The sequence below is a fragment of the Somniosus microcephalus genome, chromosome 8, assembly GCF_052327205.1.
Source record: "Somniosus microcephalus isolate GS21.2 chromosome 8, FLI_Smic_1.0, whole genome shotgun sequence".
Classification (NCBI taxonomy): domain Eukaryota; kingdom Metazoa; phylum Chordata; class Chondrichthyes; order Squaliformes; family Somniosidae; genus Somniosus; species Somniosus microcephalus.
This window is the reverse complement of record NC_140994.1, coordinates 262909218-262924914: the sequence shown is the minus strand read 5'-3', so window position 1 is coordinate 262924914 and position 15697 is coordinate 262909218. Positions and strand designations below refer to the sequence as shown.

At 55.8% G+C, this 15697-nt stretch overlaps 1 protein-coding gene across 1 annotated transcript in view; it reads left to right on the top strand.

Annotated features, from left to right (window-relative positions):
- Positions 1–8213: 8213 nt before the first annotated feature.
- Positions 8214–15697, top strand: part of synpo (synaptopodin) — a 53935-nt gene continuing 46451 nt past the window's right edge. The window contains exon 1 of the mRNA XM_085996017.1: positions 8214–9135. Within this exon, the coding sequence (XP_085852143.1) occupies positions 8760–9135 (376 nt within the window). The 5' untranslated portion in view covers positions 8214–8759. The remainder of the gene's footprint in view (positions 9136–15697) is intronic.

Here is a 15697-nt window from a genome sequence, read left to right as displayed (position 1 = left end):
TGCTGCGTTCCCTTAGCACTGCCCCTCTGACAGTGCGGCGCTCCCTCAGTAGTACCCCTCCGACAATGCTGCGTTCCCTCAGTACTGTCCCTCCGACAGTGCAGCACTCCCTCAGTACTGCCCCTCCGACAGTGCGGCACTCCCTCAGTACTGACCCTCTGACAGTGCAGCGCTCCCTCAGTACTGCCCCTCTGACAGTGCGGCACTCCCTCAGTACTGACCCTCTGACAGTGCAGCACTCCCTCAGTACTGCCCCTCCGACAGTGCAGCGCTCCCTCAGTACTGCCCCTCCGACAGTGCAGCGCTCCCTCAGTACTGCCCCTCCGACAGTGCGGCCTTTCCTCAGTACTGCCCCTCTGGCAGTGCAGCGCTCCCTCAGTACTGCCCCTCCGACAGTGCGGCGCTCCCTCAGTACTGCCCCTCCGACAGTGTTGCGTTCCCTTAGCACTGCCCCTCTGACAGTGCGGCGCTCCCTCAATACTACCCCTCCGACAATGCTGCGTTCCCTCAGTACTGTCCCTCCGGCAGTGCGGCGCTCCCTCAGTACTGCCCCTCCGACAGTGCGGCGCTCCCTCAGTACTGCCCCTCCGACAGTGCGGCGCTCCCTCATCACTGCCCCTCCGACAGTGCGGCGCTCCCTCAGTACTGCGCCTCCGACAGTGCTGCGTTCCCTCAGTACTGACCCTCTGACAGTGCGGCGCTCCCTCATAACCGCCCCTCTGACAGTGCAGCCTCCCTCAGTACTGCCCCTCCGACAGTGCAGCGCTCCCTCAATACTGCCCCTCCGACAGTGCAGCGCTCCCTCAGTACTGCCCCCCCGACAGTGCGGCCTTTCCTCAGTACTGACCCTCTGACAGTGCAGCGCTCCCTCAGTACTGCCCCTCCGACAATGCTGCATTCCCTCAGTACTGTCCCTCCGACAGTGCGGCACTCCCTCAGTACTGCCCCTCCGACAGTGTGGCACTCCCTCAGTACTGACCCTCTGACAGTGCAGCGCTCCCTCAGTACTGCCCCTCCGACAGTGCAGTGCTCCCTCAGTACTGCCCCTCTGACAGTGCAGCGCTCCCTCAGTACTGCCCCTCCGACAGTGCAGTGCTCCCTCAGTACTGCCCCTCTGACAGTGCAGCGCTCCCTCAGTACTGCCCCTCCGACAGTGCCGCACTCCCTCAGCATTGACCCTCTGACAGTGCGGCGCTCCCTCAGTACTGACCCTCTGACAGTGCAGCGCTCCCTCAGTACTGCCCCTCCGACAGTGCGGCGCTCCCTCAGTACTGCCCCTCCGACAGTGCAGTGCTCCCTCAGTACTGCCCCTCTGACAGTGCAGCGTTCCCTCAGTGCTGACCCTCTGACAGTGCAGCGCTCCCTCAGTACTGCCCCTCCGACAGTGCAGCACTCTCTCAGTACTGCCCCTCTGACAGTGCAGCGTTCCCTCAGTGATGACCCTCCGACAGTGCAGCACTCCCTCAGTACTGCCCCTCCGACAGTGCGGCACTCTCTCAGTACTGCCCCTCTGACAGTTCGGCGCTCCCTCAGCACTGCCCCTCCGACAGTGCTGCGTTCCCTCAGTACTGCCCCTCCGACAGTGCGGCGCTCCCTCAGCACTGCCCCTCCGACAGTGCGGCGCTCCCTCAGTACTGCCCCTCCGACAGTGCGGCGCTCCCTCAGTACTGGCCCTCCGACAGTGCGGCACTCCCTCAGTACTGCCCCTCCGACAGTGCGGCGCTCCCTCAGTACTGCCCCTCCGACAGTGCGGCGCTCCCTCAGTACTGCCCCTCCGACAGTGCGGCGCTCCCTCAGTACTGCCCCTCCGACAGTGCGGCGCTCCCTCAGCACTGGCCCTCCGACAGTGCGGCGCTCCCTCAGTACTGCCCCTCCGACAGTGCGGCGCTCCCTCAGTACTGCCCCTCCGACAGTGCGGCGCTCCCTCAGTACTGCCCCTCCGACAGTGCGGCGCTCCCTCAGCACTGCCCCTCCGACAGTGCGGCACTCCCTCAGTACTGCCCCTCCGACAGTGCGGCGCTCCCTCAGTACTGCCCCTCCGACAGTGCGGCGCTCCCTCAGTACTGGCCCTCCGACAGTGCGGCACTCCCTCAGTACTGCCCCTCCGACAGTGCGGCGCTCCCTCAGTACTGCCCCTCCGACAGTGCGGCGCTCCCTCAGTACTGCCCCTCCGACAGTGCGGCGCTCCCTCAGTACTGCCCCTCCGACAGTGCGGCGCTCCCTCAGCACTGCCCCTCCGACAGTGCGGCACTCCCTCAGTACTGCCCCTCCGACAGTGCGGCGCTCCCTCAGTACTGCCCCTCCGACAGTGCGGCGCTCCCTCAGTACTGCCCCTCCGACAGTGCGGCGCTCCCTCAGTACTGCCCCTCCGACAGTGCGGCGCTCCCTCAGCACTGGCCCTCCGACAGTGCGGCGCTCCCTCAGTACTGCCCCTCCGACAGTGCGGCGCTCCCTCAGTACTGCCCCTCCGACAGTGCGGCGCTCCCTCAGTACTGCCCCTCCGACAGTGCGGCGCTCCCTCAGCACTGCCCCTCCGACAGTGCGGCACTCCCTCAGTACTGCCCCTCCGACAGTGCGGCGCTCCCTCAGTACTGCCCCTCCGACAGTGCGGCGCTCCCTCAGTACTGGCCCTCCGACAGTGCGGCACTCCCTCAGTACTGCCCCTCCGACAGTGCGGCGCTCCCTCAGTACTGCCCCTCCGACAGTGCGGCGCTCCCTCAGTACTGCCCCTCCGACAGTGCGGCGCTCCCTCAGCACTGCCCCTCCGACAGTGCGGCACTCCCTCAGTACTGCCCCTCCGACAGTGCGGCGCTCCCTCAGTACTGCCCCTCCGACAGTGCGGCGCTCCCTCAGTACTGCCCCTCCGACAGTGCGGCGCTCCCTCAGTACTGCCCCTCCGACAGTGCGGCACTCCCTCAGTACTGCCCCTCCGACAGTGCAGCACTCCCTCAGTACTGCCCCTCCGACAGTGCAGCACTCCCTCAGTACTGCCCCTCCGACAGTGCAGCACTCCCTCAGTACTGCCCCTCCGACAGTGCAGCACTCCCTCAGTACTGCCCCTCCGACAGTGCAGCACTCCCTCAGTACTGCCCCTCCGACAGTGCGGCGCTCCCTCAGCACTGCCCCTCTGACAGTGCGGCGCTCCCTCAGCACTGCACTGGGAGCCTCAGCCTAGATTCTGGTGCAACCTTCTGACTCAGTGGTGAGAGTGCTGCCAACTGAACCGCAACTGACAAGAAGGGGGCACTCTCTTAAAATTAGAGCTGAGCCCATTTAGGATTGAAGTCAGTCAGCAATTTTCTTCCACACAAAGAATAGTGGAAATTTGGAACTCTCCCCCCCACAAAAGGCTGGGGATCAATTGGAGCTTTCAAGACTGAGTTCGATGGAATTTTAATAGGTACGTTTATCGAGGGATATGGAGCAAAGGAAGGTAAATGGATTTGAGTTACAGATCGAATTGAATGATGGAACAGGCTCGAGGGGCTTAATGGCCTGCTCCTGTTTCCACACTCCTATCATGGTGATTTCACTCCTTCTCAGTAACGGCAAGTGAAAACCCATTTTATTTTTGTCTTGCTGGGTGTCCTGATCTTACACTAACCCCTACTGCAACCCGCCCCGCCCGGGAGGGCAAGTAGAGAATGGTACACGATTCAGACTCTGGCCCTGTGCACTGAGCATCAAGGAGTTACTGACTGGAAATGGAGCACTGGGCGATTGGTACCACAGTAGAGTGGGCCAGTCATGGGGAGGATGGGCCGAATGGCCTCCTTCTGTGCTGCATCATTCTACGACTTGAGGGACAAAAAAAAATAGAAAAGCAGAGTATTTTTTAAATGGTGAGAGATTGGGAAATGTTGGTGTTCAGAGAGACCTGGGTGTCCTTGTACACGAATCACTGAAAGTTAACATGCAGGTACGGCAAGCAATTGGGAAAGCAAATGGTATGTTGGCCTTTATTACAAGAGGATTTGAGTATAAGAGTAAAGACGTCTCACTGCAATTATATAGGGCCCTGGTGAGACCACACCTGGAGTATTGGGTACAGTTTTGGTCTCCTTACCCAAGGAAGGATATACTTGCCACAGAGGGAGTGCAACGAAGGTTCACCAGACTGGTTCCTGGGATGGGGGGATTGGGGAGCGGGCAGGAAATTGGACATGAGTCTAGGTTCGGAATGGTCATGGCCCTGTGGGTAGTGGAGTGGGCCCAGGGGCCGTGTAGCCTGGTTCTGCTCCTACTGTGTTCTAATTCTGTGTTAGATTTCAGGAGATGGTTTTATTCCTGTTCCTGGCTGGGGTGGAGATCGCCTTTACAGAAGGTAAGTACTGTAGAAAATATAGGGACAGAGTGATCTCCTGGACGAGTTTCGATCGCCTAGATGGGTCGGAGAGGAATTTCCCAGATTTTTTTCTCCCAAATTGGCCATTGGGTTTTTTACCTGGTTTTTCGCCTCTCCCGGGAGATCACATGGGTTCGGGTGAGATGGAGAGTGATAGAAGATTCGAGGTTAGGATCAGATCAGCCATGATCTTATTGAATGGTGGAGCAGGCTCGAGGGGCCGATTGGCCTACTCCTGCTCCTATTTCTTATGTTCTTATGAGAGATTGAGTAGACTAGGCCTCATTGAAACATACAAAATTCTTACAGGGCTTGACAGGGTAGATGCAGGGAGGATGTTTCCCCCTGGCTGGGGAGTCTAGAACCAGGGGTCACAGTCTCAGAATAAGGGGTCGGCCATTTAGGACTGAGATGAGGAGAAATTTCTTCACTCAGAGGGCGGTGAATCTTTGGAATTCTCTGCCCCAGAGGGCAGTGGAGGCTCAGTCGTTGAGTATATTCAAGACAGAGATCGATAGATTTTTGGATATTAAGGGAATCGAGGGATATGGGGATAGTGCAGGAAGGTGAAGATGAGGTCGAAGATCAGCCATGATCGAGGGGCCGAATGGCACACTGGTGCTCCTATTTCTTATATGCTTATGACACAAGGCCCATTCCAGAGGGATACAACAGGCAGTCAATGTTTGCATGTGATCGGAAAGCAAATCTGACACACAGATGGGGAAATTACCTCTACGTCTTCAGACTCACAACTTAAACTCTCCAACGCACGCCACCCAAATTGGTATAATTTCCTCTTTACTACAAACGCTGTCAGAGGGATTGGAAGACCACATCAGACATGAGCCGTGGCAAATATGGCCCAGTACTCAACTAACATTCAATCGCCACCGCCCCATTGTGGGAGCTTGCTGTGCGCAAATTGGCTGCTGCGTTTCCCACATTACAACAGTGACCACACTTCAAAAAGTACTTCATTGGCTGTGAAGCGCTTTGGGACGTCGGGTGGTCGTGAAAGGCGCTATAGAAATGCAAGCCTTTCTTTTTTACATAGAATCATAGCATCATACAACACAGAAGGAGGCCATTCGGCCCATCGTGCCTGTGCCGGCTCTTTGAAAGAGCTTTCCATTAGTCCCACTCCCTCGCTCTTTCCCCAGAGCCCTGTGAATTTTTCTCGTTAAAGTATTTATCCAATTCCCTTTTGAAAGTTACTATTGAATCTGCTTCCACCGCCCTTTCAGGCAGCGCGTTCCAGATCACAACAACACTCCGTGTAAAAAACCTTTCTCCTCCGATCGGTTCTTTCGCCAATGACCTGAATTCTGTGTCCTCTGGTCACCGACCCTCCTGCCACTGGAAACAGTTTCTCCTTATTTACTCTATCAGAACCCCTCATGATTTTGAACACCTCTATTAAATCTCCTCTTAACCTTCTCTGCTCTAAGGAGAACAACCCCAGCTTCTCCAGTCTCTCCACGTAACTGAAGTCCCTCGTCCCTGGAATCATTCCGGTAAACCTCCTCTGCACCCTCTCCAAGGCCGCGACATCCTTCCTAAAGTGCGGTGCCCAGAATTGGACACAATACTCCAGCTGAGGCCCAACCAGTGATTTATAAAGGTTTACAACAACAACAACTTGGATTTATATAGCGCCCTTAACGCAGTAAAATGTCCCAAGGTGCTTCACAGGAGCGATTATCAAACAAAATTTGACACCGCGCCACATAAGGAGGCATTAGGACAGATGACCCAAAGCTTGGCCAAAGAGGTAGGTTTTAAGGAGTGTTTGAAAGGAGGAGAGAGAGGCGGAGAGGTTTAGGGAGGGAATTCCAGAGCTCGGGGCCCAGGCAGCTGAAGGCACGGCCGCCAATGTTGGAGCGATTAAAATCGGGGATGCTCAAGAGGCCAGAATTAGAAGAGCGCAGAGATCTCGGGGGGTTGTGGGGCGGGAGGAGATTGCAGAGACAGGGAGGCGGCGAGGGCCATGGAGGGATTTGAACACGAGGATGAGAATTAAAAAATTTGCGTCATTGCTTAACCGGGAGCCAATGTAGGTCAGCAAGCACAGGGTGATGGGTGAGCAGGACTTGGTGCGAGTTAGGACACAGACAGCAGGGTTTAGATGACCTCAAGCTTACAAACATTTAGCGTAATTTCCACACTTTTGTGCTCTATGCCTGTATGTTGCTTTAACAGCCTTCTCAACATGTCCTGCCACCTTCAAAGATTTCTGTACTTACACCCCCAGGTCTCTCTGTTCCTGCACCCCCTTTAAAATTGTACCTTTTAGCTTATTTTGTTTCTCCTCACTCTTCCTTCCAAAACCTCTCCACAGGGGGAACAAGTAAAGACTGATACCTGGGATGGCAGGAATGACGTATGAGGAGAGATTGGGTCGATTGGGCTTGTACTCGCTGGAGTTTAGAAGAATGAGAGGGGATCTCATTGAAACTTGTAAAATTCTAACAGGACTAGACAGACTAGATGCTGGAAGGATGTTCCCGATGGCGGGGGAGTCCAGAACCAGGGGTCACAGTCTAAGGATAAGGGGTAAGCCATTTAGGACTGAGATGAGGAGGAATTTGTGGCAGCACGGTGGCATAGTGGTTAGCACTGTTGCCTCACAGCGCCAGGGACCCGGGTTCGAATCCGGCCTCGGGCGACTGTCTGTGTGGAGTTTGCACATTCTCCCCGTGTTTGCGTGGGTTTCCTCCGGGTCCGGTTTCCTCCCACAGTCCAAAGATGTGCGGGTTAGGTTGAATGACTATGATAAATTGACCCTTAGTGTTAGGGGGATTAAATAAGTGGGTTACGGGGATCGGGTGGGATATGTGTTGGTGTAGGGGTTACGGGGATCAGGTGGGATATGTGTCGGTGCAGGCTCGATGGGCCGAAATGGCCTCTATCTGCACTGTGGGGTTTCTGTGATTTCTGTGATTTCTGTGAATTTCTTCACCCAGAGAGTGGTGAACCTGTGGAATTCTCTACCACAGAAGGCAGTAGAGGCCAATTCATTAAATATATTCAAGAAGGAGTTGGATACATTTCTTAAGGCTAAAGGTGTTAGATCCGTGTATCTTAATGTTGTGTCCTTCAATAATCAGACAACAGACTGCAGAGAACGATTCAACAGGTGTTTACTGAATGAGGGTTACTCTAGAACTAACTGTACAGATCACTACTCAGGGTTTATATACAGGTGTGGTCACTGCCGGTACTACAGTATACAGGAGCTGTAAAAGGTAGTTCTCTCCCTTAAAGGTACATACATTACAAAAGGGATCAAGGGATATGGGGAGAAGGCAGGGACAGGGTACTGAATTTGGATGATCAGCCATGATCGCATTGAATGGTGGAACAGGCTCGAGGGGCCGAATGGCCTACTCCTGCTCCTATCTTCTATGTTTCTATGTTTCCATGTAGGAGCCGAGAATTTAGTTTCGACCAAATTAGGGCACTTTTGGCCGAATGCCTAAGCGAGATGCCCGCTTTCCTTCATCAGCTCATCTCTTTCATCTTTGCTTTCAGGTGACTGACCAGGAGCAGAGGCATTTCGCAGGAAGCAGGGGGGAGACAAGGGCCGGACTCCCGGTGGAGCGACAGACGTGCGAGAGAATGTGAGGAACTTCCGTCCCGCTCTCCACCAGCGCCAACAGATCTCCTTCAGAGCTGCGAACCACGGGAAAGGGGAGCTGCGTGGCGAGGATAGCGGGCCAACCATTAGCGTGCCAACCAGCGGACGGTACCGGCTTGACTCGGAGCTTTGCCACCCGTCGTGCGTGATTCGGGGAGGGACGCGGCTCGCCGAAGCTTGAATAGTTGGATCAGCTATTTACTTTTTTGCGGGGGGGGGTGGGGGGAGGGAATCTTTCACTGGCCTCCTTGACGTGACTGAATCCGACAGACTGGCGACGGCATCAAGAAAATTAGTCAAACGTTGTCGCGGAAAGAAATTGCGGGACTTAACAAGCGGAAGTTTCTAAAGAGAAAAGACACATTATACAGATTGGCAAATAAGATTTGGGGGAAAATACAAAATATATTTTATTCAAGCACCATTCCTTCCATTTCCCCTCTCAGAGTTAGTCTTCTGAAGATACGTGAAGCATTGCCCTCTCTTCTCAGACTTCCGAAATCAAAGAAATAGGATTCGACTCCTCGCACTCACTTTAAATAAATGTTCTAACGAGGGGGCTGATCAGAGGCGCGCATGCTAAAGATTAAAGTCAAAACGATTACAGCACACAGCGAGTGAGGGAACTTAATTTGTGCTTTAGATCATCCCCTGCAAGCCTCCAAAAGCTGAAGGCAGCCCAAACGCCTTTGAAGTGGAGAGACATTCCGTGGCCCTTGTCTTCCTAAGACCGCTCGCAAAACCTCCCTCAGCAAACTCGCGGATTCCGGCCAGATGCAGGTGGGGGCAGATGTGCATCCCTGTGGTCATTTTGCCCGGGCCAGAACCGGTTCCAGACCAAGGTGGTCTGCTGGACAGGCCGGCACACCGTCCGCCTTCGTAGGCCGTCAGAGGCAGGAGAACTACCTGGGGAACTGGGAAGACGAGGAGGAGCAATGCAAGGCCGGAGACACGGGCGGGGATAAAGAACGTCGCCCCGCTTTCGGCACGACGGCCAACAATCGGCCGGCCTCCGACCTGAAGAGAGGCGCCTGCTCCTTTAAAACGCCGTCGGATGTGTGCACGCCGAGCAGGGCTGAGTCAAGGGTCGCAGGTGAAGGCAGGGCTCCAAAGGAATTGCCGGGTGTGGCGCCACATCAGAGACCAGCAAGTGAGAAGATTTACTTTATTCCCTCTTGCTAACACTGACCTTTAGAAGCGCATGGTATCGCTTTATATCAACAATAAAAACCCACACGCCAGCTGCACTACTCAAACACTAGCAAGTTCATAATAGAAGGCTCACGTCAGCATGTGAGCACATAATCCAGGCACGTACACGCGGTGCAGTTACTGAGGGAGCGCCGCACTGTTGGAGGGCAGTACTGAGGGAGCGCCGCACTGTCGGAGGGGCAGTACTGAGGGAGCGCTGCACTGTCGGAGGGGCAGTACTGAGGGAGCGTCGCACTGTCGGAGGGGCAGTACTGAGGGAGCGTCGCACTGTTGGAGGGGCAGTACTGAGGGAGCGCTGCACTGTCGGAGGGGCAGTACTGAGGGAGCGCCGCACTGTCGGAGGGGCAGTACTGAGGGAGCGCCGCACTGTCGGAGGGGCAGTACTGAGGGAGTGCTGCACTGTCAGAGGGGCAGTACTGAGGGACTGCTGCACTGTCGGAGGGGCAGTACTGAAGGAGCGCTCAACTGTCGGAGGGCAGTACTGGCAGAGCGCTGCACTGTCGGAGGGCAGTACTGAGGGAGCGCCGCACTGTCAGAGGGGCAGTACTGAGGGAGTGCCGCACTGTCGGAGGGGCAGTACTGAGGGAGCGCTGCACTGTCGGAGGGGCAGTACTGAGGGAGCGCCGCACTGTTGGAGGGCAGTACTGAGGGAGCGCCGCACTGTCGGAGGGGCAGTACTGAGGGAGCGCTGCACTGTCGGAGGGGCAGTACTGAGGGAGCGTCGCACTGTCGGAGGGGCAGTACTGAGGGAGCGTCGCACTGTTGGAGGGGCAGTACTGAGGGAGCGCTGCACTGTCGGAGGGGCAGTACTGAGGGAGCGCCGCACTGTCGGAGGGGCAGTACTGAGGGAGCGCCGCACTGTCAGAGGGGCAGTACTGAGGGAGTGCTGCACTGTCAGAGGGGCAGTACTGAGGGACTGCTGCACTGTCGGAGGGGCAGTACTGAAGGAGCGCTCAACTGTCGGAGGGCAGTACTGGCAGAGCGCTGCACTGTCGGAGGGCAGTACTGAGGGAGCGCCGCACTGTCAGAGGGGCAGTACTGAGGGAGTGCCGCACTGTCGGAGGGGCAGTACTGAGGGAGCGCTGCACTGTCGGAGGGGCAGTACTGAGGGAGCGCCGCACTGTCGGAGGGGCAGTACTGAGGGAGCTCCGCACTGTCAGAGGGGCAATACTGAGGGAGCGCTGCACTGTCGGAGGGGCAGTACTAAGGGAGCGCCGCACGGTCGGAGGGGCAGTACTGAGGGAGCGCTGCACTGTCAGAGGGGCAGTACTGAGGGAGCGCTGCACTGTCAGAGGGGCAGTACTGAGGGAGTGCTGCACCGTCGGAGGGGCGGTACTGAGGGAGTGCTGCACTGTCGGAGGGACAGTACTGAGGGAGTGCTGCACCGTCCAAGGGGCAGTACTGACGGAGCGCCGCACTGTCGGAGGGCCAGTACTGAGGGAGCACTGCACCGTCGGAGGGGCAGTACTGAGGGAGCACTGCACTGTCGCTGGGGCAGTACTGAGGGAGGCTGCACTGTCGGAGGGGCAGTAATGAGGGAGCGCCGCACTGTCGGAGGGGCGGTACTGAGTGAGTGCCGCACTGCTGGAGGGGCAGTACTGGGGGAGCGCCGCACTGTTGGAGCGGCATTACTGAGGGAGTGCCGTACTGACAAAGGGGCAGTACTGTGGGAGCGCTGCACTGTTGGAGGGGGCAGTACTGAGGGGGCGCCGCACTGTCGGAGGAGCGGTACTGGGGGAGTGCTGCACTGTCGGAGGGGCAGTACTGAGGGAAAGCTGCACTGTCGGAGGGGGCAGTACTGAGGGAGTGCTGCACTGTCGGAGGGGCAGTACTGAGGGAGCACTGCCCTGTCGGAGGGGCAGTACTGAGTGAGCTCTGCACTGTCGGAGGGGCAGTACTGAGGGAGTGCTGCACTGTCGGAGGGGCAGTACTGAGGGAGCGCCGCACTGTCGGAGGGGCAGTACTGAGGGAGCACCGCACTGTCAGAGGGGCAGTACAGAGGGAGCGCTGCACTGTCGGAGGGGCAGTACTGATGGAGTGCTGCACTGTCGGAGGGGCAGTACTGAGGGAGCGCCGCACTGTCGGAGGGGCAGTACTGAGGGAGCGCCGCACTGTCGGAGGGGCAGTACTGAGTGAGTGCTGCACTGTCGGAGGGGCAGTACTGAGGGAGCGCCGCACTGTCGGAGGGGCAGTACTGAGTGAGTGCTGCACTGTCGGAGGGGCAGTACTGAGGGAGTGCTGCACTGTCAGAGGGTCAGTACTGAGGGAGCGCTGCACTGTCGGAGGGGCAGTACTGTGGGATTGTTGCACTGCCAGAGGGGCAGGTCTACGGTTGCTGGACGATCGGAGGGGCGGTATTGAGGTGTTCTGCGGTTAGTAAAAGTTATACTACAGCTATACAGAGCCCACATTAGAGCACACCTGGAGCACTGTGAGCAGTTCTGGGCACCACACCTTAGGAAGGATAGATTGGCCTCGGAGGGAGTGCAGCGTAGGTTTACCAGAATGATACCCGGACTTCAAGGGTTAAGTTACAAGGAGAGATTACACAAACTGGAATTCTCCCTGTTCTGTTTTCATGGAATCAGAGGCTCCGCACGGACGGAGGCTTTTCGGCCCATTTCGCCTGTGCCGGCTCTTTGAATGATCTATTTAATTACACAAACGAGGGTTGTATTCCCTGGAATTTAGAAGGTTAAGGGGTGGTCGGATCAAAGTTTTCAGGATATTGAGGTGAACAGATAGGGTAGAGAGAGAGAAACTATTTCCGCTGGTTGGGGAGTCTAGGACTAGGGGGCAGAGTCTAAAAATTAGAGCCAGACCTTTCAGGAGTGAAATTAGGAAACACTTCTACACACAACGGGTGGTAGAAGTTTCGAACTCTCTTCCGCAAATGGCAATTGATGCTGGATCAATTGTTAATTTTAAATCGGAGAGTGATAAGATTTCTGTTAACTGAAGGTATTAAGGGATATGGGGCAAAGGCGGGTAGATGGAGTTAGGTCACAGATCAGCCCTGATCTCATTGGATGGCGGAACAGGCTCGAGGGGCTGAATGGCCTCCTCCTGTTCCTATGTTCCTGTGGTCTGATCTGGGATCAGTGTGGATGGCGTTGACGTTATCGTAGGAGTTAATTCCGCACTCCTGAGGGTTTTTTTACCAGATGTTCTGCAGCCTATTCTCGTATTCATAGAAATTTACAGCACGGACGGAGGCCATTCGGCCCATCGAATTGTGTTCGGTAGAAGCGTGTCAACATAATAGACACCAAAAGAGGAGACAGAGCTGGTTAATTAAAGGGAAGGTGTTTGGACACCTCAAAGCCCGCTCTTTTCCAGTACAGAACATGCTGCAATAATTGCTGTAACTTAGGGCAGAAGTGGTAGTTCGAACTCACTCTGTTCCGCTTTTCATCTGTCCAACTCTCTCTGACTCGGGAATTTTCAAAATATCTTGGTGCACATTGAGAGGAAAGGAAGAGCTTGCATTTCTATAGCGCCAGGCTGATACCTGGGATGGCAGGAATGACGTATGAGGAGAGATTGGGTCGATTGGGCTTGTACTCGCTGGAGTTTAGAAGAATGAGAAGGGATCTCATTGAAACTTATAAAATTCTGACAGGACTGGACAGACTAGATGCAGGAAGGATGTTCCCGATGGCGGGGGAGTCCAGAACCAGGGGTCACAGTCTAAGGATAAGGGGTAGGCCATTTAGGACAGAGATGAGGAGGAATTTCTTCACCCAGAGAGTGGTGAACCTGTGGAATTCTCTACCACAGAAGGCAGTTGAGGCCAATTCATTCAAGAAGGAGTTAGATATATTTCTTAAGGCTAAAGGGATCAAGGGATATGGGGAGAAGGCAGGGACAGGATACTGAATTTGGATGATCAGCCATGATCTCATTGAATGGCGGAGCAGGCTCGAGGGGCCGAATGGCCGACTCCTGCTCCTATCTTCTATGTATCTTTCACAACCCAAGGCACTATACAGCCAATGAAGCACTTTTTTGTAATGTTTGAAATGCGGCAGACAATTTGCACACAGCAAGCTCCCACAAACAGCAATGTGATAAATGACCAGATAATCTGTTTCTAGTGATGTTGGTTGAGGGATAAATATTGACCAGGACACCGGGGAGAACTCCCCCCTGCTCTTCTTTGAAATAGTGGCCGTGGGATCTTTTACATCCACCTGAGAGAGCGGACGGGGCCTCGGTTTAACATCTCATTGCAAAGACGGCACCTCCGACAGTGCAGCGCTCCCTCAGCACTGCACTGGGAGCGCCGGCCTGGATTTGGTGCTCAAGTCTCTGGAGTGGGGCCGTGAACCCACAGCCTTCTGACCCAGAGGCAAGAGAGGGAGTGCCCTGCCCCCTGAGCCACGGCTGACAGTTCGCAACCTGAGCCTGTAAACCCCCCCGATTTTAACTCGTGACGGGAATCGGGGGGGGGCCCGTCCGAGCAGCTTCCCCCCTCCACCTTCCCCGGACTGTGAGGCCCAATTAATTGACTTCCTTTTCAAGTACTTATCACTTGAATTCCCTTTTGAAAGTTACTATTGAATCTGTATCCACCGCCCTTCCAGATCACAACTCGCTGACGGAAGCAGATTCAATGATAACTTTTAAAAGGGAATTGGATGAATAGGTGAAGGGGTGAAAATCTGCAGGGCTACGGGGAAAGAGCAGGAGGAGAGTGGGACTAATTGGAGGGCTCTTTCGAAAGAGTCGGCACAGGCACGGTGGGCCGAGTGGCCTCCTCCTGTGCCTTTGAGATTCTAAACTTGCGACATACTTTGTATGGCCTTGGATCTTGCGTGGGGTCGAAGGTCAGCTCCCCTCTCCTCCCGTGCTCCCTCTTTTAATCATTAAACTGGTCAAATAAAAAGGTTGGAGAAGATAAAAGTTTGCCACGGGCAACTTTTATTACCAACTCTGCGAAGCCCAATTAAAGGTTGCAGGATCCCCGCGTGGAGGTTTGGGCTGGATATTTTTTATTTTGAAGAGCAGGAAGCCTGAGTTTATCATGGAAGAGAGGAGGAAAGGTGAGTTACGTCCAGGAGTAATGGTCAAGTGACGCCAGGCTTGGATTTCGCAAGATTGTAGGACGAAGGGGAGACTGAGGGAGGGGAGGAGTTCCACAGTTTGGAGGGGAGACTGAGGGAGGGGAGGAGTTCCACAGTTTGGAGGGAGACTGAGGGAGGGGAGGAGTCCCACAGTTTGAGGGGAGACTGAGGGAGGGGAGGAGTTCCACAGTTTGAGGGGAGACTGAGGGAGGGGAGGAGTTCCACAGTTTGAGGGGAGACTGAGGGAGGGGAGGAGTTCCATAGTTTGGAGGGGAGGAGTTCCACAGTTTGGAGGGGATTCTGAGGGAGGGGAGGAGTCCCACAGTTTGAGGGGAGACTGAGGGAGGGGAGGAGTTCCACAGTTTGAGGGGAGACTGAGGGAGGGGAGGAGTTCCACAGTTTGAGGGGAGACTGAGGGAGGGGAGGAGTCCCACAGTTTGAGTGGAGACTGAGGGAGGGGAGGAGTTCCATAGTTTGAGGGGAGACTGAGGGAAGGGAGGAGTTCCACAGTTTGAGGGGAGACTGAGGGAGGGGAGGAGTCCCACAGTTTGAGGGGAGACTGAGGGAGGGGAGGAGTTCCACAGTTTGAGGGGAGACTGAGGGAGGGGAGGAGTCCCACAGTTTGAGTGGAGACTGAGGGAGGGGAGGAGTTCCATAGTTTGAGGGGAGACTGAGGGAAGGGAGGAGTCCCACAGTTTGAGGGGAGACTGAGGGAGGGGAGGAGTCCCACAGTTTGAGGGGAGACTGAGGGAGGGGAGGAGTCCCACAGTTTGAGGGTAGACTGAGGGAGGGGAGGAGTTCCACAGTTTGAGGGGAGACTGAGGGAGGGGAGGAGTTCCATAGTTTGAGGGGAGACTGAGGGAGAGGAGGAGTCCCACAGTTTGAGGGGAGGCTGAGGGAGGGGAGGAGTTCCACAGTTTGAGTGGAGACTGAGGGAGGGGAGGAGTTCCATAGTTTGAGGGGAGACTGAGGGAAGGGGGGAGTTCCACAGTTTGAGGGGAGACTGAGGGAGGGGAGGAGTTCCACAGTTTGAGAGGAGACTGAGGGAGGGGAGGAGTTCCACAGTTTGAGGGGAGACTGAGGGAGGGGAGGAGTCCCACAGTTTGAGGGGAGACTGAGGGAGGGGAGGAGTTCCACAGTTTGAGGGGAGACTGAGGGAGGGGAGGAGTTCCACAGTTTGGAGGGGAGACTGAGGGAGGGGAGGAGTTCCACAGTTTGGAGAGGAGACTGAGGGAGGAGAGGAGTCCCACAGTTTGAGGGGAGGCTGAGGGAGGGGAGGAGTTCCACAGTTTGAGGGGAGACTGAGGGAGGGGAGGAGTTCCACAGTTTGAGGGGAGACTGAGGGAGGGGAGGAGTTCCACAGTTTGAGGGGAGACTGAGGGAGGGGAGGAGTTCCACAGTTTGAGGGGAGACTGAGGGAGAGGAGGAGTCCCA